General features: G+C 48.8%; 1 protein-coding gene across 2 annotated transcripts; it reads left to right on the forward strand.

The window, feature by feature from the left end:
• The first annotated feature begins 6 nt into the window (after window positions 1-6).
• Window positions 7-12,969, forward strand: TOP3A (DNA topoisomerase III alpha). Of its 2 annotated transcripts, XM_007425050.3 has the most exons (19): window positions 7-467; window positions 1,221-1,280; window positions 1,570-1,643; window positions 1,831-1,906; window positions 2,743-2,851; window positions 3,755-3,898; window positions 4,218-4,388; window positions 4,677-4,777; window positions 4,867-4,941; window positions 5,325-5,407; window positions 5,984-6,191; window positions 6,669-6,854; window positions 7,054-7,183; window positions 7,920-8,033; window positions 8,328-8,493; window positions 9,553-9,696; window positions 10,455-10,577; window positions 11,053-11,744; window positions 12,197-12,969. In XM_007425050.3, exons 1-19 carry the CDS (start codon window positions 279-281, stop codon window positions 12,373-12,375), a joined length of 3,024 nt encoding a protein of 1,007 aa, XP_007425112.2. In that variant the 5' UTR covers window positions 7-278; the 3' UTR covers window positions 12,376-12,969. The 2 variants fall into 2 exon arrangements, with proteins under 2 accessions (XP_007425112.2, XP_007425114.2); XM_007425052.3 differs by lacking the exon at window positions 1,570-1,643 and having other exon boundaries at window positions 335-467; window positions 12,197-12,966.
• The last annotated feature ends 94 nt before the right edge of the window (window positions 12,970-13,063 follow it).

Consider the following 13,063-nt stretch of genomic DNA (forward strand, 5'->3'; position numbering starts at 1 on the left):
GTTGGGGGGCCAAAGGGGTCTGGGCCGAGCTGGCGGGGGCCCGACGGGCGTCCCGGGGGGGCGGCCGCTGCTGGCCCGCCAGGACCGGAGGAGAGGCGGGGGTCGCCGGCCGGACGTGAGCGGCGTCTGAGGGAGGGGGCGGCCGCGGCCCTCGGCAGGACCTCGGGGCCCCCTGCGGCCAGCCCCGGAGGCGCGCAGCCCGAAGGAAGGACCTGCGAGGGGAGCAGCGGAGCCCGCGATGGGCGGGCGAGCCGGCGCCGGGCCGGCGGGGCGCTAGGATGATCGGCCGGGCCGGGCGGCTTGCTCGCGGAGCCGTGAGGTTCTTCTGCCGGGCCCCGGATCTCGGCCTCGGTCCTGCCGAGGAGGCCATGGCGCTTCGAGGCGCCCAGAAGGTGCTCTGCGTGGCGGAGAAGAACGACGCAGCCCGGGGCATCGCGGACATCCTCTCGGACAGCAGGATGCGGAGGGTAGGGGGCGCGACAGCCCGCTTGGCGCCCCGCGTCCCCGAGCGCGAGGTTCCTGCTGGCCCCGGGTGCGTGGGGTGGCTTTACAGGAGCCGGTTCGCTCGAAGCCGAGGTGAATGCCCGGCCTGGTCGTCCGAGTTCCAGTTTATAAGACGAACCAGGATCACGCCGGCGTCGGTGTGGAATTCAGACCTTAGTACCGCCATCAGTCCTGTGCAACAGCTGCTGAAGTGCGCAGAATCTGGGAGGATCGCAGGCATTTCCTTCGGTCCATCCTGATGGGCCGGAAAGCTGCAAACTTACGTCCAGTCCAGTGCTGCTTAAGTTGGAGAGAGGGACCCTCAAGGGGCAATTTGGGCACATTGTGGGAGTAATGCAGCAATTTGTAATGGCTTCTTTGTGAGCTGACGATCTAGTTTGGGACTGCTGCTGCTGCTGAGATGTTTGAGTAAAACAACAGAGTCTGGGATTTGGCAGGGGTGGCGGTGGGCAACGGCTTTATTCGAGACTGGGAAAGGGGGTAATTGGATCAGGCGGTCTAGGAACCTCTGGTCCAGTCAAATTCTACGTGGAGCCGATCGTAGCAAAGTTACATTCTGCATATGCTGTAGATATCACGGCTTACTGCACGATAGCCATATCCATCCCGATTTTAGAGATGTTTCTTGGGGTATTTATCTGAGATACGTATTGGTTATTTGGTTATTTTGCTAAGCTGCTTTCTGATGGACTAGAATTGCTTGTTTTTCTTTCTAGAGAGAAGGAATGTCCAAGTTCAACAAGATCTATGAATTCCAGTATCGCTTGTTTGGCCAGGTTTGTGTCAAACTGTCCATCAGTTCTGTGTGTGCTTCTTATCACTGCATAAAATAACCATGGATACAACAGTGATATTAAAATGATTCTGATTTTGTAATATTTATGTACTGAAAACCAAAAAATACAACAAAGGGGCAAAACGTGAGGCATAAGTGTTGTAATCTTCTTAATAATGAGTCTAGGAGGATTTAAAAAATGGGTCAGAGACTGTATAGATAGGAATCCACTTTTGCAAGAGAGCATTTAGCATTGCCAAGGATAATTTGCATTACTCTGTTTTATTCAGAATGTAACTTTGATTATGACATCTGTGTCCGGACATTTACTGGTTCACGACTTTAAGTCACCGTTTCGGAAATGGTACGTACCGACAGGTCAGAAAGGATAATTAACTTTCTGCGATCATACAATGAGATTTTGAACAACAGCAGAAGTAATCATCGTTATAGGTGTAGCCATGTTTAGAATCTGGATAGCGTTTCTTTAATCCCTTGTTTTTGCCTGCTGTCTTTTTCCTATATGACTTCCTTGGATGCTCTTCCAACAGGCACAGCTGTAACCCTCTGGTCCTCTTTGATGCAGAACTCGAGAAATTCTGCCCTGAAAACTACATGGACATTAAGGTTTGTGCTGCCTACAGCCTCCTGTTTTAATAAGAGGCAAAGGTATCCTTTATCCTTTTCTGTGGCTATAGTCTCTGACTGACGAACTTTTCCTCTTGCACTTCTCACTAAGATGATCTTCTTTGATGCTACCTTGGCAACCAAGTTAGGTAGTCCAATTTGAGATTTATCTTCCACATTGACTCAGAACCTATCTGCTCCTAATCCTGTAGAAATATCACTGCAGCTCCTCTTGCTTACAGAAGATCAAAAATACTGGAGATTGTGAACTTACTTGTAAACCTACGTGATGGGGAAGGATATAATTCCTAGCTGTTTAAATATAATTGATGTGTTTTTCTGCTAGGCCACATATGACAAGTGCCATATCCTTTTGACCTGAAATTAACTGCTAGAAAACTGTTTAGCATATCATCCAAAATGATACACAGTATAAGAGATGAAAAACATGTTGGTTTGTTTCTGAAAATACATGTGAATTGTGTACCTGGTTAGACTCTACTGACAAAAAAAATGAAAACCGTGAGTTATTGTACTGTACAAACATCATTCAGCGTTATCTAACCTGGCATTCTTCAGAAATGTTAAACTATATAGCTTGGTATCCCCAACCCTGTTTCTACTTCATGTTGTGCCTCAGTGCACCTGTGAGTGTAAGGGTGATACATCTTACATATTTAGAAGCTTGAATTATTCTCAAATGCCAGTTGATGTCCAGATTCTAACCATGGACATAATCCGAAATATCTTCGACAACTCTTGGTTTATCTCTTATTTCAGAAGTGTGGCTGTTTCTCCCCTATTGTTTCATATTGCTCTCCTGTTACCAATTCCAGCGTACCCTTGAGCGAGAAGTTCTGCAGTGCCAGGCCCTGGTGATCTGGACTGATTGTGATCGTGAAGGGGAAAACATTGGCTTTGAAATCATTCACGTTTGTAAAGCAGGTGTGTGGAGATAGGGAGAAGGGCAGGGCATTGGGTTTCCTGATTCACAATCCTAACATGACTCTCCAGAACAGAACTTTTGGCCAAGGGCAAGCATAGAAGCCATACAGTTTTTATCTAACTGGGTTGAGTCCCTGAAGGTTCTGCTGCTAGCTACTTTCTGATGGGGGAGTAGGGCAAGTAGCCGAAGAGTCATGAATCATGGCAGTCTGTGGGAAATCTGACTGTTTTAATCCCAGGATTCCTCCACGGGAGACCATAGGTTCTCTTTTGCATTCCAGTGCTGTCCTACCACTCTGAGTAAGAACACCTTGAGCAAATAAAAATTAGGACTGTGCTGCAAAGTGTGCGAACAGTGAGCCATACGGTTCTCCTTTCTCTTTGCCCCACAAGTTTAAGTAATTCCATAGAAACTCCCTGGGTGACTCCAGGCCAGACACTGTCTCTCAGCCCAACTTCCCTGCCAGGGCTGTTGTGGGAGGAGAATGAAGAGAATCTCCTCCCCACCACCCCCTTTGTAAGTCTACTTGACCTTCTGGTGGGTTGTAGCAAGTAGATGCTTAGAAGGAATTGAGTTTTAAACCAGTACTTGGTATGGATCCATTCTTAGACTGGAAATGTGGGGTGCTAATTTTGAAAAGGAGAGTCCTGGAAATTATCTTTTTGGTAGTCAGTGATTAAGTGAAAGGGGTAGCAGTCTGTGGGCCAGGGCTTAGAGAGCAATCCTCCATTAGCTCTTGAGCCCAGCGTGCCCAAGCAGTCAGTACGAATTCTGTTTTTTCCAGGGGACCTCTCAGACCGCGTCCATTACTGAGATTAAGAACATCCTCCAAGTCCTGATTGAGAGGTTTCTTTCTCTGGAACGCTTTTGACTAAACGCACTTTGAACCTTTCTTTTGACAGTGAAGCCAAATCTCCAGGTGTTCCGAGCCCGCTTCTCAGAGATCACACCTCGGGCCATCAGGTCCGCTTGCGAGAACCTCACCCAGCCAGATCAGAATGTCAGCGACGCTGTGGAGGTGAGACAAGAGCTGGATCTCCGAATAGGTAAGAGAGGAAGAATCATGGGCAGTTCATAGAGCCAAATGCTGGCTTGAGATGCTGAGGAAAATGATGCAACCAAACATCTGGCTTATAGTTAGCTTGATCTGCATGGGTTGGCTTTCCTAAAACCAAACACTTTGGTCTGGTAGCTGATGATTAAAGTTGTTTTTTTTTTTCCTTTGAGTCATGATGTTGCTAGCCTTTCAGAAGAGTTGCTATCCGTCACTGGGCCTGTGCAATAACTCCTGCCTCTCCCAATATGGCTGGACACATTGTAGTTTTCTTTTCACATTGGACCTTGATTTTCTGCCTCTCTGACCAGGGGCTGCCTTTACACGGTTCCAGACATTGAGGCTTCAGAAGATCTTCCCTGAGGTATTAGCAGAACAACTAATCAGCTATGGGAGTTGTCAGTTCCCAACTCTGGGCTTCGTGGTGGAAAGATTCAAAGCTATTCAAGCCTTTGTCCAAGAAACATTCTACAAAATTAAAGGTAGGGTTCAGCACATTAAGCACAAGCAGGAAAACATCTGGACTGTGAAATGTATAGTGGGCAAATACTCTTCATTTCAATCAAATTGCATTTTCTGCTTAAAATGCATAAGAGCTAAAAACCACCTGGGCTTACCTGCCATTTCCATCTTTTTGATGATTTTGGACTTCAGCAGCTGTTGAGTACAATCTCCTTCCTACCATACAGGCATCTTCCTGTAGCTCTAAGCAGAATGGTGCCACAGATTGCCTTGGCAATGCTGAGCCTTGATTTATCTTCTCCCTGCAGTGATTCATGACCACGAAGAGGGTACCGTGGACTTCAGCTGGAAGAGGCATCGTCTTTTCAACCACACAGCATGCCTTGTTCTCTACCAGATGTGCATGGAGGTAGGCAATGAAGCAGTCCTGCCTTCTTCCTTTTTTCACTTTGCCAGGACCAGTGAAGAACGTTGTCTTCCTGCTTGGGTTTATCTTAGGCTCCTGTGGCTACCGTTGTGGAGGTTGGAAGCAGACCGAAGAGTAAATGGAGACCTCTGCCGCTGGACACTGTGGTATGCTTTGGAAAAAAACGTGTTTAAAGTTAGAATAAGAAGAGCTCTCGGTTGAGCTTCTGATCCAAACCCCCTTACTTATGGTAGATCCTCTCCTGGAAGCCTCAAGTTAGATGTTTGGAGGAGACAGGGAAGGGACTAAATCTGAGAAATGTTTTGACCTTGTCTGGTGGGAACTCCATCCCCAGCAGCAAAATTCATATTTTCATCATGGAAATGTGTCACTGTAAGAATTGCCTAATTAGTTGCTGGGTTGGGAGAAGTTGGGCACCCTTGTGTTCCCGATTCTAGGAATCCTGTTTATTTTATACGGGCAGGGGGCGTCAAAGGCCTCTTACCGTGCAGGGACCAAGCATAGTTTTCCTCCCCTTCTTCTGACACAGGAACTTGAGAAATTGGCCTCCCGTAAACTGAAAATAAATGCCAAGGACACCATGAAGATTGCCGAGAAGCTTTATACCCAAGGGTAAAAGCAGCTGTTCTTCTGTGGGTAGCCCAGTGTGGGATGAGGCCTGCAAGTGGTGAGGGAGCTCTGTGTTGTGTGAACCCAGATAGGATCAGGAGGGTGAAAATTGGTCTCCTAAGAGGAGAGGCGAAGGGAACTGGGTAGCCACTGAAGCTCTGGGAATGGTGACTGGGGAGAGGGGTTGGGACTAGGGGAGCTCTCTTCAAGTGCCTGACAAGGTGTTCTGGAGAAGAAAGAACAAGGCCCTGGAGTCTCCTCTTTGGAATGGCCTGTAAACCTGAGTAAAGGACTAAAGACCTGTTTCCTGTCACCCCAGAGGACAGAACAGTCCATTGTGGCCTTAAGAACAGAAAAAGGTTCCTTTTGAAAATAGACAGGAAGAAGAGTGTGGGAGTGGGCATGATGGGGAAGCAGCGGGCTCTTCATCACGGGATCTGCTCACCAGGAGGTCCTCTGTCATGGAGGCTTTTTACAGCAAACAAGTGGTGGGATTCAGCAGCCTCAATGGCTCTTCCCAGGTCTTCCCCTCTTTGTTGGCTATTCATAAAAAGTAGCCTTTTCCTTTCTTGTTTTAAGGTACATAAGTTATCCTCGAACAGAAACCAACATTTTCCCCAGAGACTTAAACCTCTCCCACCTGGTGCAGCTTCAGACCCAAGACCCCCACTGGGGAGGCTTTGCGCAAAGGATCCTAGACGGAGGTGGGCCAACCCCACGGCAAGGAACAAAATCAGATCAGGCTCACCCTCCCATTCATCCCACCAAATATGTCGGTAATTTGCAGGTGAGTCCACGTGGCTGGAGATCCTCTTGGCATCAGGTGCAGCTTTGCTTTTTAAGAGACAGCAATTTGTCACCTGTGCGTTTTGCTAGCCTGCCATTGCTGGGGGAATCTGAGAAGTAAATGAAGTATAAAGCGGTGTTTTATGAAGCGCCTTTTTACAAGAGGACAGGAATACCTTTTCCTCTTGATAAAAGTCTTCACTCTGACAATATTTATTCCTAGCACCTTCAGATGTGTATTGCAGGCCAACTCCGGGTCTCATTTGAAAAGGGAAGTGCCTCTGCTGGTAGATGCTTGGGAAGCACTGCTCCAGCGTGTGCAGAATTCCTTGCTGCTTGTGGAGAAGAGAAGGGCTATCTTAACATGTATAACATGTATACATGTATCTGTTTTTCCCCGTCTTTCTCCCCCCACAAAGGAAGTCTTAACTTTCTTCCAGTTGCTGTTCCCTTGACAATTTTCTTTGTATCCTACAAGGGGAATGACCAGCGCCTGTACGAATTCATTGTCCGGCACTTTCTGGCCTGCTGTTCCGAAGATGCTAAAGGGCAAGAAACAACGGTGGAGATTGATATTTCTAACGAGCGCTTCGTGGCTCATGGATTGATGATCCTCGCCAGAAATTACCTGGATGTCTACCCTTACGAAAGGTGGAGTGATAAGGTACAAGCGCTCGACAGAAGTTCATCTCCTTGGGAGAGGTGGTAGTATCTTGAGAGGGAGAGAAAAACTGCTCCCCACTCAGTCTCCATTTGAGCTATCAGTATATACCCTTCTTATTTCTCCCCTCCTTTTTTAGATGTCACGTGTAACCACATTTCCTCCCTGTCTTGTATTCTCTCGCTCCCCCCTGACTCTGCAGGTTATCCCTGTCTATGAGAAGGGGTCTTGCTTTCAACCCACCACAGTGGAGATGGTGGAAGGGGAGACCAGCCCACCCCAGCTGCTCACAGAAGCCGATCTCATTTCCCTGATGGAGAAACACGGCATTGGTCAGTTCTATGGTGCTGTGTATCAGAGATGGGCTCTCGCTCGTCTTCGGAGTTTCCGTTGGCCGGTGGTCCATGTGCCTAGTCCCCAAATGTGGCTCTTCTTCTGATTCCCTGCTGCAGAGGATTTTTCTGATGGGAAGCCTTCTGTGGAAAGCATGCTCTGGTGGCAGAAGAGGGCAATCCAAGAGCAGGAACAGAGAAAGGGTCTAAGGAGTGTAGGAATCCTGGCCAACAGGAGCGGGCGGGGATATTGAGGCTGGGCTGGATTCGGTCATGGTGGTCTTCAGGGACTGGAGCCAACTGAAACTCCTTGGTTTATGATGGAAATATTGCCAGGTGGGCATGGAACACATCTCTACTGTTTCCAAGTGTTGACTACAATTCCCAGCATGGAGTAGGGGATTGTTGAGAGTTGCATCTCTGGAAGGCCAAAGGTTAGAGTTAGGGTCAGTTGATGAATCTCTCAGGCAGTGTCTCTCAATCTTGGCAACTTTCAGATGGGTGGACCAACTCCCAGAATTCCCCAGGCAGAATTTGTGAACTTCAACTCCTAGAATTCCCCGGCTAGCATGGGTGGACTTTGACTCCCAGAATTGGCTGGGGAATTCTGGGAGTCAAAGTCCACCCATCTGAAAGTTCCAAGGTTGAGAAACATGGCTCTCAGGAATGTGAGCGGCAAAGAGCCCCGGGCCGATCGTGCGGTCCTTGAGAGCTCACAGGAATGCTTGACTTTCAGGGACTGACGCCACCCACGCGGAACACATTGAGACCATCAAGTCCCGCATGTATGTGGGGCTCACCCCAGACCAGAGGTTCCTGCCAGGACACCTGGGGATGGGGCTGGTTGAAGGTAAGAACTGGCCCTGCTGGCCTAAAAACCTGGCCTTGCCATCAAGCGTGTGTCATGGCTGGTTTGAGTGATTGTGAGTCTTCTCTTTTTGTTATTGTTGTCCTTTTTAACTCTGGTTCTTTTTGCTGTTTTTTATTCTGTTTTAATTGTGAGCAACCCAGAGTCTTGTATATGAGATGGGCGGCCGATAAATTTACTAAATAAGTAAAAAAGAACGGTGCTTCTCTGCCGCGTTGGGCTCCTCCTCCTCCTCTGAAATCTTTCGTCCGCCTTCCTTTCCCCCCTTGCCCCCAGGCTACGACTCCATGGGCTATGAGATGTCCAAACCTGATCTTCGAGCCGAACTAGAAAATGACTTGAAGCTGATGTGCGAGGGGAAGAAGGACAAGTCTGTCGTGCTCAGAGAGCAGATCCAGAAGTATAAGCAAGTCTTTGTGGCCGCTGTGGAGAAGGCCAAGAAGTGAGTGCTGAGAAATTCCTGCCCGAGTGGGGGACAACGGTGGGGCTTCATAACCCTTGCTGGAATGGCTTTGCTTTTCGTACAGCTGGGGTTGCAGTGGATGAAGAGGGAGAGGAAAGGCAGCCAAAAAACCACGGTTGGAAGCCCGCTTCTCCCCGAGGAGTGTAAATAAATCCCTCTGAGCCGTGGTTTCTTATTTGCAAGGGAAATACCCATTTCGCAAATTTAAAAAAGTGGATATGTAATATGTCATGGAACTTAATGGGGTCGGTGCTGCCAGCTCACTGCGGGATGGGGCTCAGGTCCTTCCTTGATGAAGATAAATTGTGTAAACAAAGAACTGCTAGTTATTTATCTATTAAATTTATATAGCTGCCCATCTTCCAAAAGAAGTTGGGCGGGGAGCAAAATAAATTCACGGTACAATAAAATGACAGTTTAAAACAATAAACTGCATTGAGGCCCCAATGAAAACTTACATCTGTCTTCCAAACAACTCGTGCTGGGCTGATAGATTCCAGCATCTGTTGGATCTAATGCTCGAGAGCAGGAGAGTGACAGGAGGCGGTTATGGTTATGTTCTTAATTGCTCTACCTTTTCATCTTTTAGGTCAAAAAGAATTATAAGGTACAGCCTTCCCTCTGAACTTACAGTATCCCTGTTTTCTGCATTTCACAGAAAGGGCCTTTAGCTGTACTTCCTTTTCAAAACAAAAACAAAAAAACTCTCCTGTCATTTTTCCCTTTCATTTCATTGCAAAGTTACCTCCTTTGGATCCCATCTCTCCTCCAGGGCACTGTGGCTTTCCAGAAGTTACTGGACTCCAGCCCCCGTGAACCTCTACCCGCTTAGTCAGCAGGCAGAGTTACGGAGAGGTGAAATCCAACAACACGTGGAAAGCCACAGGCTGTTTCTCCCTGGATTTTGCTCAAAAATCTCTCCTGAAATATGCCAATGTATCCATAAGTTTTCCGCACAAACGTGAACGATCCACGAATCCTTTGCCGGGCGTAGCTGATGGCAGGAAAAAGTAAGCGTGCTTCATTTTGTCTTTTCAGGCTGGATGAGGCTTTGTCTCAATATTTTGGGGAAGTGACCCGCGTTGCACAAGAAGAAGACATTTACCCTGCAATGCCAGATCCCGTTAGGAAATGCCCCCAGTGCAACTCTGACATGATCTTGAAGACCAAGAAGAACGGAGGGTGCGTTGGCCTCTTAGAAGAAGCACAACCTCTTCGTTTAAATAGCAGATATTTTATAGCAACTTTGCCCACACAAACGAACAAGCAAAAAATCCACAGACGTACTAGCTGGAAGAATGTTGAGCTCCCTAACTTGCCAGTTCAAATCACGCACGTCAATCAGAGGGAACGAACGAGGCCCGTACCTTGCAGTTTGCAGCAGCAGGAGTTTTAATGGGTTACTCGAGGGTAACTTTTAATTTCCATAGAAAAGCAGGTGGCTGACAACTGGCAGGCCTCAGGGGGATAATAAAATCTACTGGAATAGTGAACCTTTGCAGTGGCATTACCTGCCTGATTTCAAAAGCTAAGCAGGGCTAGACTTGGTTTGATTGTGGATGGGAGGCCACCAGGAAATCCAAAGAGACTGGCATGGGGAGCATTAAAAAAAAAAAATGCCAGAAGACGATTGTGGTAAACCATTTCTTTATTGTGGCCCAAACCCACCACAGACGTGTCCATAAAGCCACCAGAAATCAAACTGCACCAGGAAGACTTGACTCTTGCCTACTGGAGTCTGCCAAAGCAGCCCTAAGGCTTAAATCCCCTTTCATATTTACTCTCCTTCACAGCCCATTGATACTCTGGGGGAAGAACAAAGGGCATCCGCAGAGAAAACATCCCTGTTTTATCCCTCTTGACTGTCCCCTGCAACTAGACCCATTTTGACCGCTAGTGCATCTCCGGCCCGGTCTGAGGCTTCCTCTGTGTTTCCCTAGCTTTTATCTCAGCTGCTTGGGCTACCCCGCTTGTAAATCTGCGATCTGGTTTCCTGACTCCGTGTTGGAAGTCAGCAAGGATAATTCCGTCTGCGACGTCTGCAAGCCACCCCCGGTGCATCGGTGAGTCTCGGTACAGGGAAGAATTTGAGCTGTCTTTCGTGTGCAGTTTGGAATGTCCTGAGCAGTCGATTTTTGCACTGCCTAAAAATTCAGGGCGTGTTTGCATTTCAACTGAGTGTGTGCGCTGCCCCCACCCTCCGACCCGGGAAACCTGTAGGAGGAAATTTATCCGGCCTACGGCACAAGGTTCGCCCTCAGCACCACCAGCTGGAGGGAAAGCCTCTTTGCTGGTGCTTGGGAGTAGTGCAGCTGTTTGTGCACACTTGATCACTCAGTTTACACTAAACTCAAGCATTCACTTGCTCTCTCTTTCCATATCTTAACAACCCTGGGCAGACAACCCTCTTTGTAAGATCTTGAGATCAGAGTCCATTGGCAGATGGTCATTTGGGGGCAGGAGTTGAACAGAAGCTTCCATGCTGTTGGGCTGCAGGGCCAGAAGTCCAGGGCTAATTGCTCCTCTCCTCCCCTGCAGGCTGAAATTGAGATTCAAGCGGGGCAGCCTCCCTGCCATGATGCCTCTGGAATTTGTGGGTTGCATCGGTGGCTGCGATGAAAATCTCAGGGAGATCCTAGATCTGAAGTACCTACAAGGCCCAGCCAGGGCTCCACCTCAGCCAAGTCATTTCTCCCATGATGTCCACCGTTCCCTTAACGGGACGATCCCCAGCCATGGCCAGCGCTCGCTTGCTCCTCTGCCTGCCCCTGCCACGGCACCCAGGACTCCTGCAGTGCACACTGATGTCGGTGAGAACAACGCCGTGGTGTGCAACTGCGGAGAGGAGGCCCTGCTGCTCACGGTCCGGAAGGAGGGGCCGAACCATGGCAGGCAGTTTTACAAATGCAGCACTGGCAGCTGCCGATTCTTCCTGTGGTCCGACCAGCAGCAGCCAGACAACAGGCAGAACGGGATGGCCGGGCTACTGGCACTGCCCCCAAGCTCTTTCCTGCCAGGGCAAAGAAGCACGGCAGGTCCCGGGAGGGAAGGTGCCAATCCAGGAGCCAGCGCTGGCCGAGGTGGCGCTCTCTGCAGATGCGAGCAGCCCGTGGTCACCAGGACGGTCCAGAAGGAAGGACCCAACAAGGGGCGCCAGTTCCACACCTGCTCCAAACCGAGGGAGCAGCAGTGCGGCTTTTTTGAGTGGGCAGATGAGAGCCCATTGCCTGGTAAGTGAGGGGTGGGCATCTTTGGACGGGCAGGAACGGCAGGGGCAGGATTGGCAGGGAGGGGATTTGCACAGTCCTTTTCTAAATAAACTTGCCTTCAGGTCTTCCGTTATAGCTTGGAGTCTTCCCCAGCTCAAAATGGCAGGAAGCTACACCATGAGCTTCAGCGAGTATTGGGGTGGGGGAGAGGTCAGGGGCTGTAGCTGACCCCCATAGTTGCACCGAACTGGGGAACCAGTTTCTCAACACCGCATCACGTCCTGGCCAACCCAGAGTTTGGAGTGGCTCGTTGGGCTCTCAAGGCTGTGGCTTCTATTTCGCCACATCCAGAGGTGTTGGAACGGCAACTTCCAAAGTTCCCGGCAGGTTCAGACAGAGGATGCCAAAATGGGGGGAATCTGTTCCCAGGTGACTCAAAACTCCCCAAATCTTTTCCGCTCCTTCTGTTGCAGCAGCCACCACCTTTCCTTCAAGCCGCTCCACGGGAGAATGGGCCCAGCGGGGGCCAGGAACCAAAGCTAAAAGATCAAACAGCGATTCCTCCTTGACGGCACCTATGAAGAGACCGAGGACGTGCAGCCTCTGCCACCAGCCTGGTCACACCAAGACGACGTGTCCGCAAAATCACTGAAGCAGCGTGGCCCATGATGAGCCCAGGCTGATTTGCCCAGGGGACTCCAGGCCTGTTTGCAAACAGAAGCGCTGAAGTGGTGGAACACCAGCCTCTTCCGGAAGTGGACTGCTGAAAGATCAGGCTTGTTTCTTGCAAAGCAGGGACGCCCAGACCTCAGTTCTCCACATATTCTAAGTTTCAAAGAATAGGTGGGATTGGGGAGACTTTAGACTGTACCGCTTTGCTGACTTGCATGATTTAAAAAGCTTTTCTTTGGGAATTTAAATGGGGAGGGTGTGTTTCTCAAAGAACTGAAACTCATTTTTAGGACTCGGGCTTTCTTAGAGAATGTAATTTTGAAGCTGAGCAAACTTTTCCTGTGTACAAATCCTACCCCACCCCGTGAATGAGATGACTTGATAATTTATTCAAAAGGAGAATATATAAAACGCGTATAAAAACAGCAGAGTTTAAGCTCAGTATTTCTAACTTGTGTCCTGCTAAATGCTATATTCTCATGATCAAAAGGGCAGCCACTGCCCAGGTCCAAACTGATGTGGATATTTTTTAAATTAAAATATATGTTTGATTTAAACTTTGTGTGTTGGGCGTTCCAGTATTTAGCCGTATCTAAGGAGTACTGAAAGTATCACAAGTTCACATCAAAGGTTAGTTTATGGTTTGCGGAGTTCACAGTGTCTTGAGG

This window comes from Python bivittatus, unplaced genomic scaffold (genome assembly GCF_059951505.1).
Source record: "Python bivittatus isolate LINGU-HERP-01145 unplaced genomic scaffold, Pbiv_v1 ctg000560_np1212, whole genome shotgun sequence".
Lineage (NCBI taxonomy): Eukaryota > Metazoa > Chordata > Lepidosauria > Squamata > Pythonidae > Python > Python bivittatus.

Bases quoted from the DNA above. Each gene is read 5' to 3' on its own strand.
- TOP3A (XM_007425050.3), top strand. From the start codon at position 279: ATGATCGGCCGGGCCGGGCGGCTTGCTCGCGGAGCCGTGAGGTTCTTC. The intron at 6,855-7,053 runs GTACAAGCGCTC...CTGACTCTGCAG, and splicing joins ACGAAAGGTGGAGTGATAAG to GTTATCCCTGTCTATGAGAA. The intron at 7,184-7,919 runs GTCAGTTCTATG...CTTGACTTTCAG, and splicing joins GATGGAGAAACACGGCATTG to GGACTGACGCCACCCACGCG.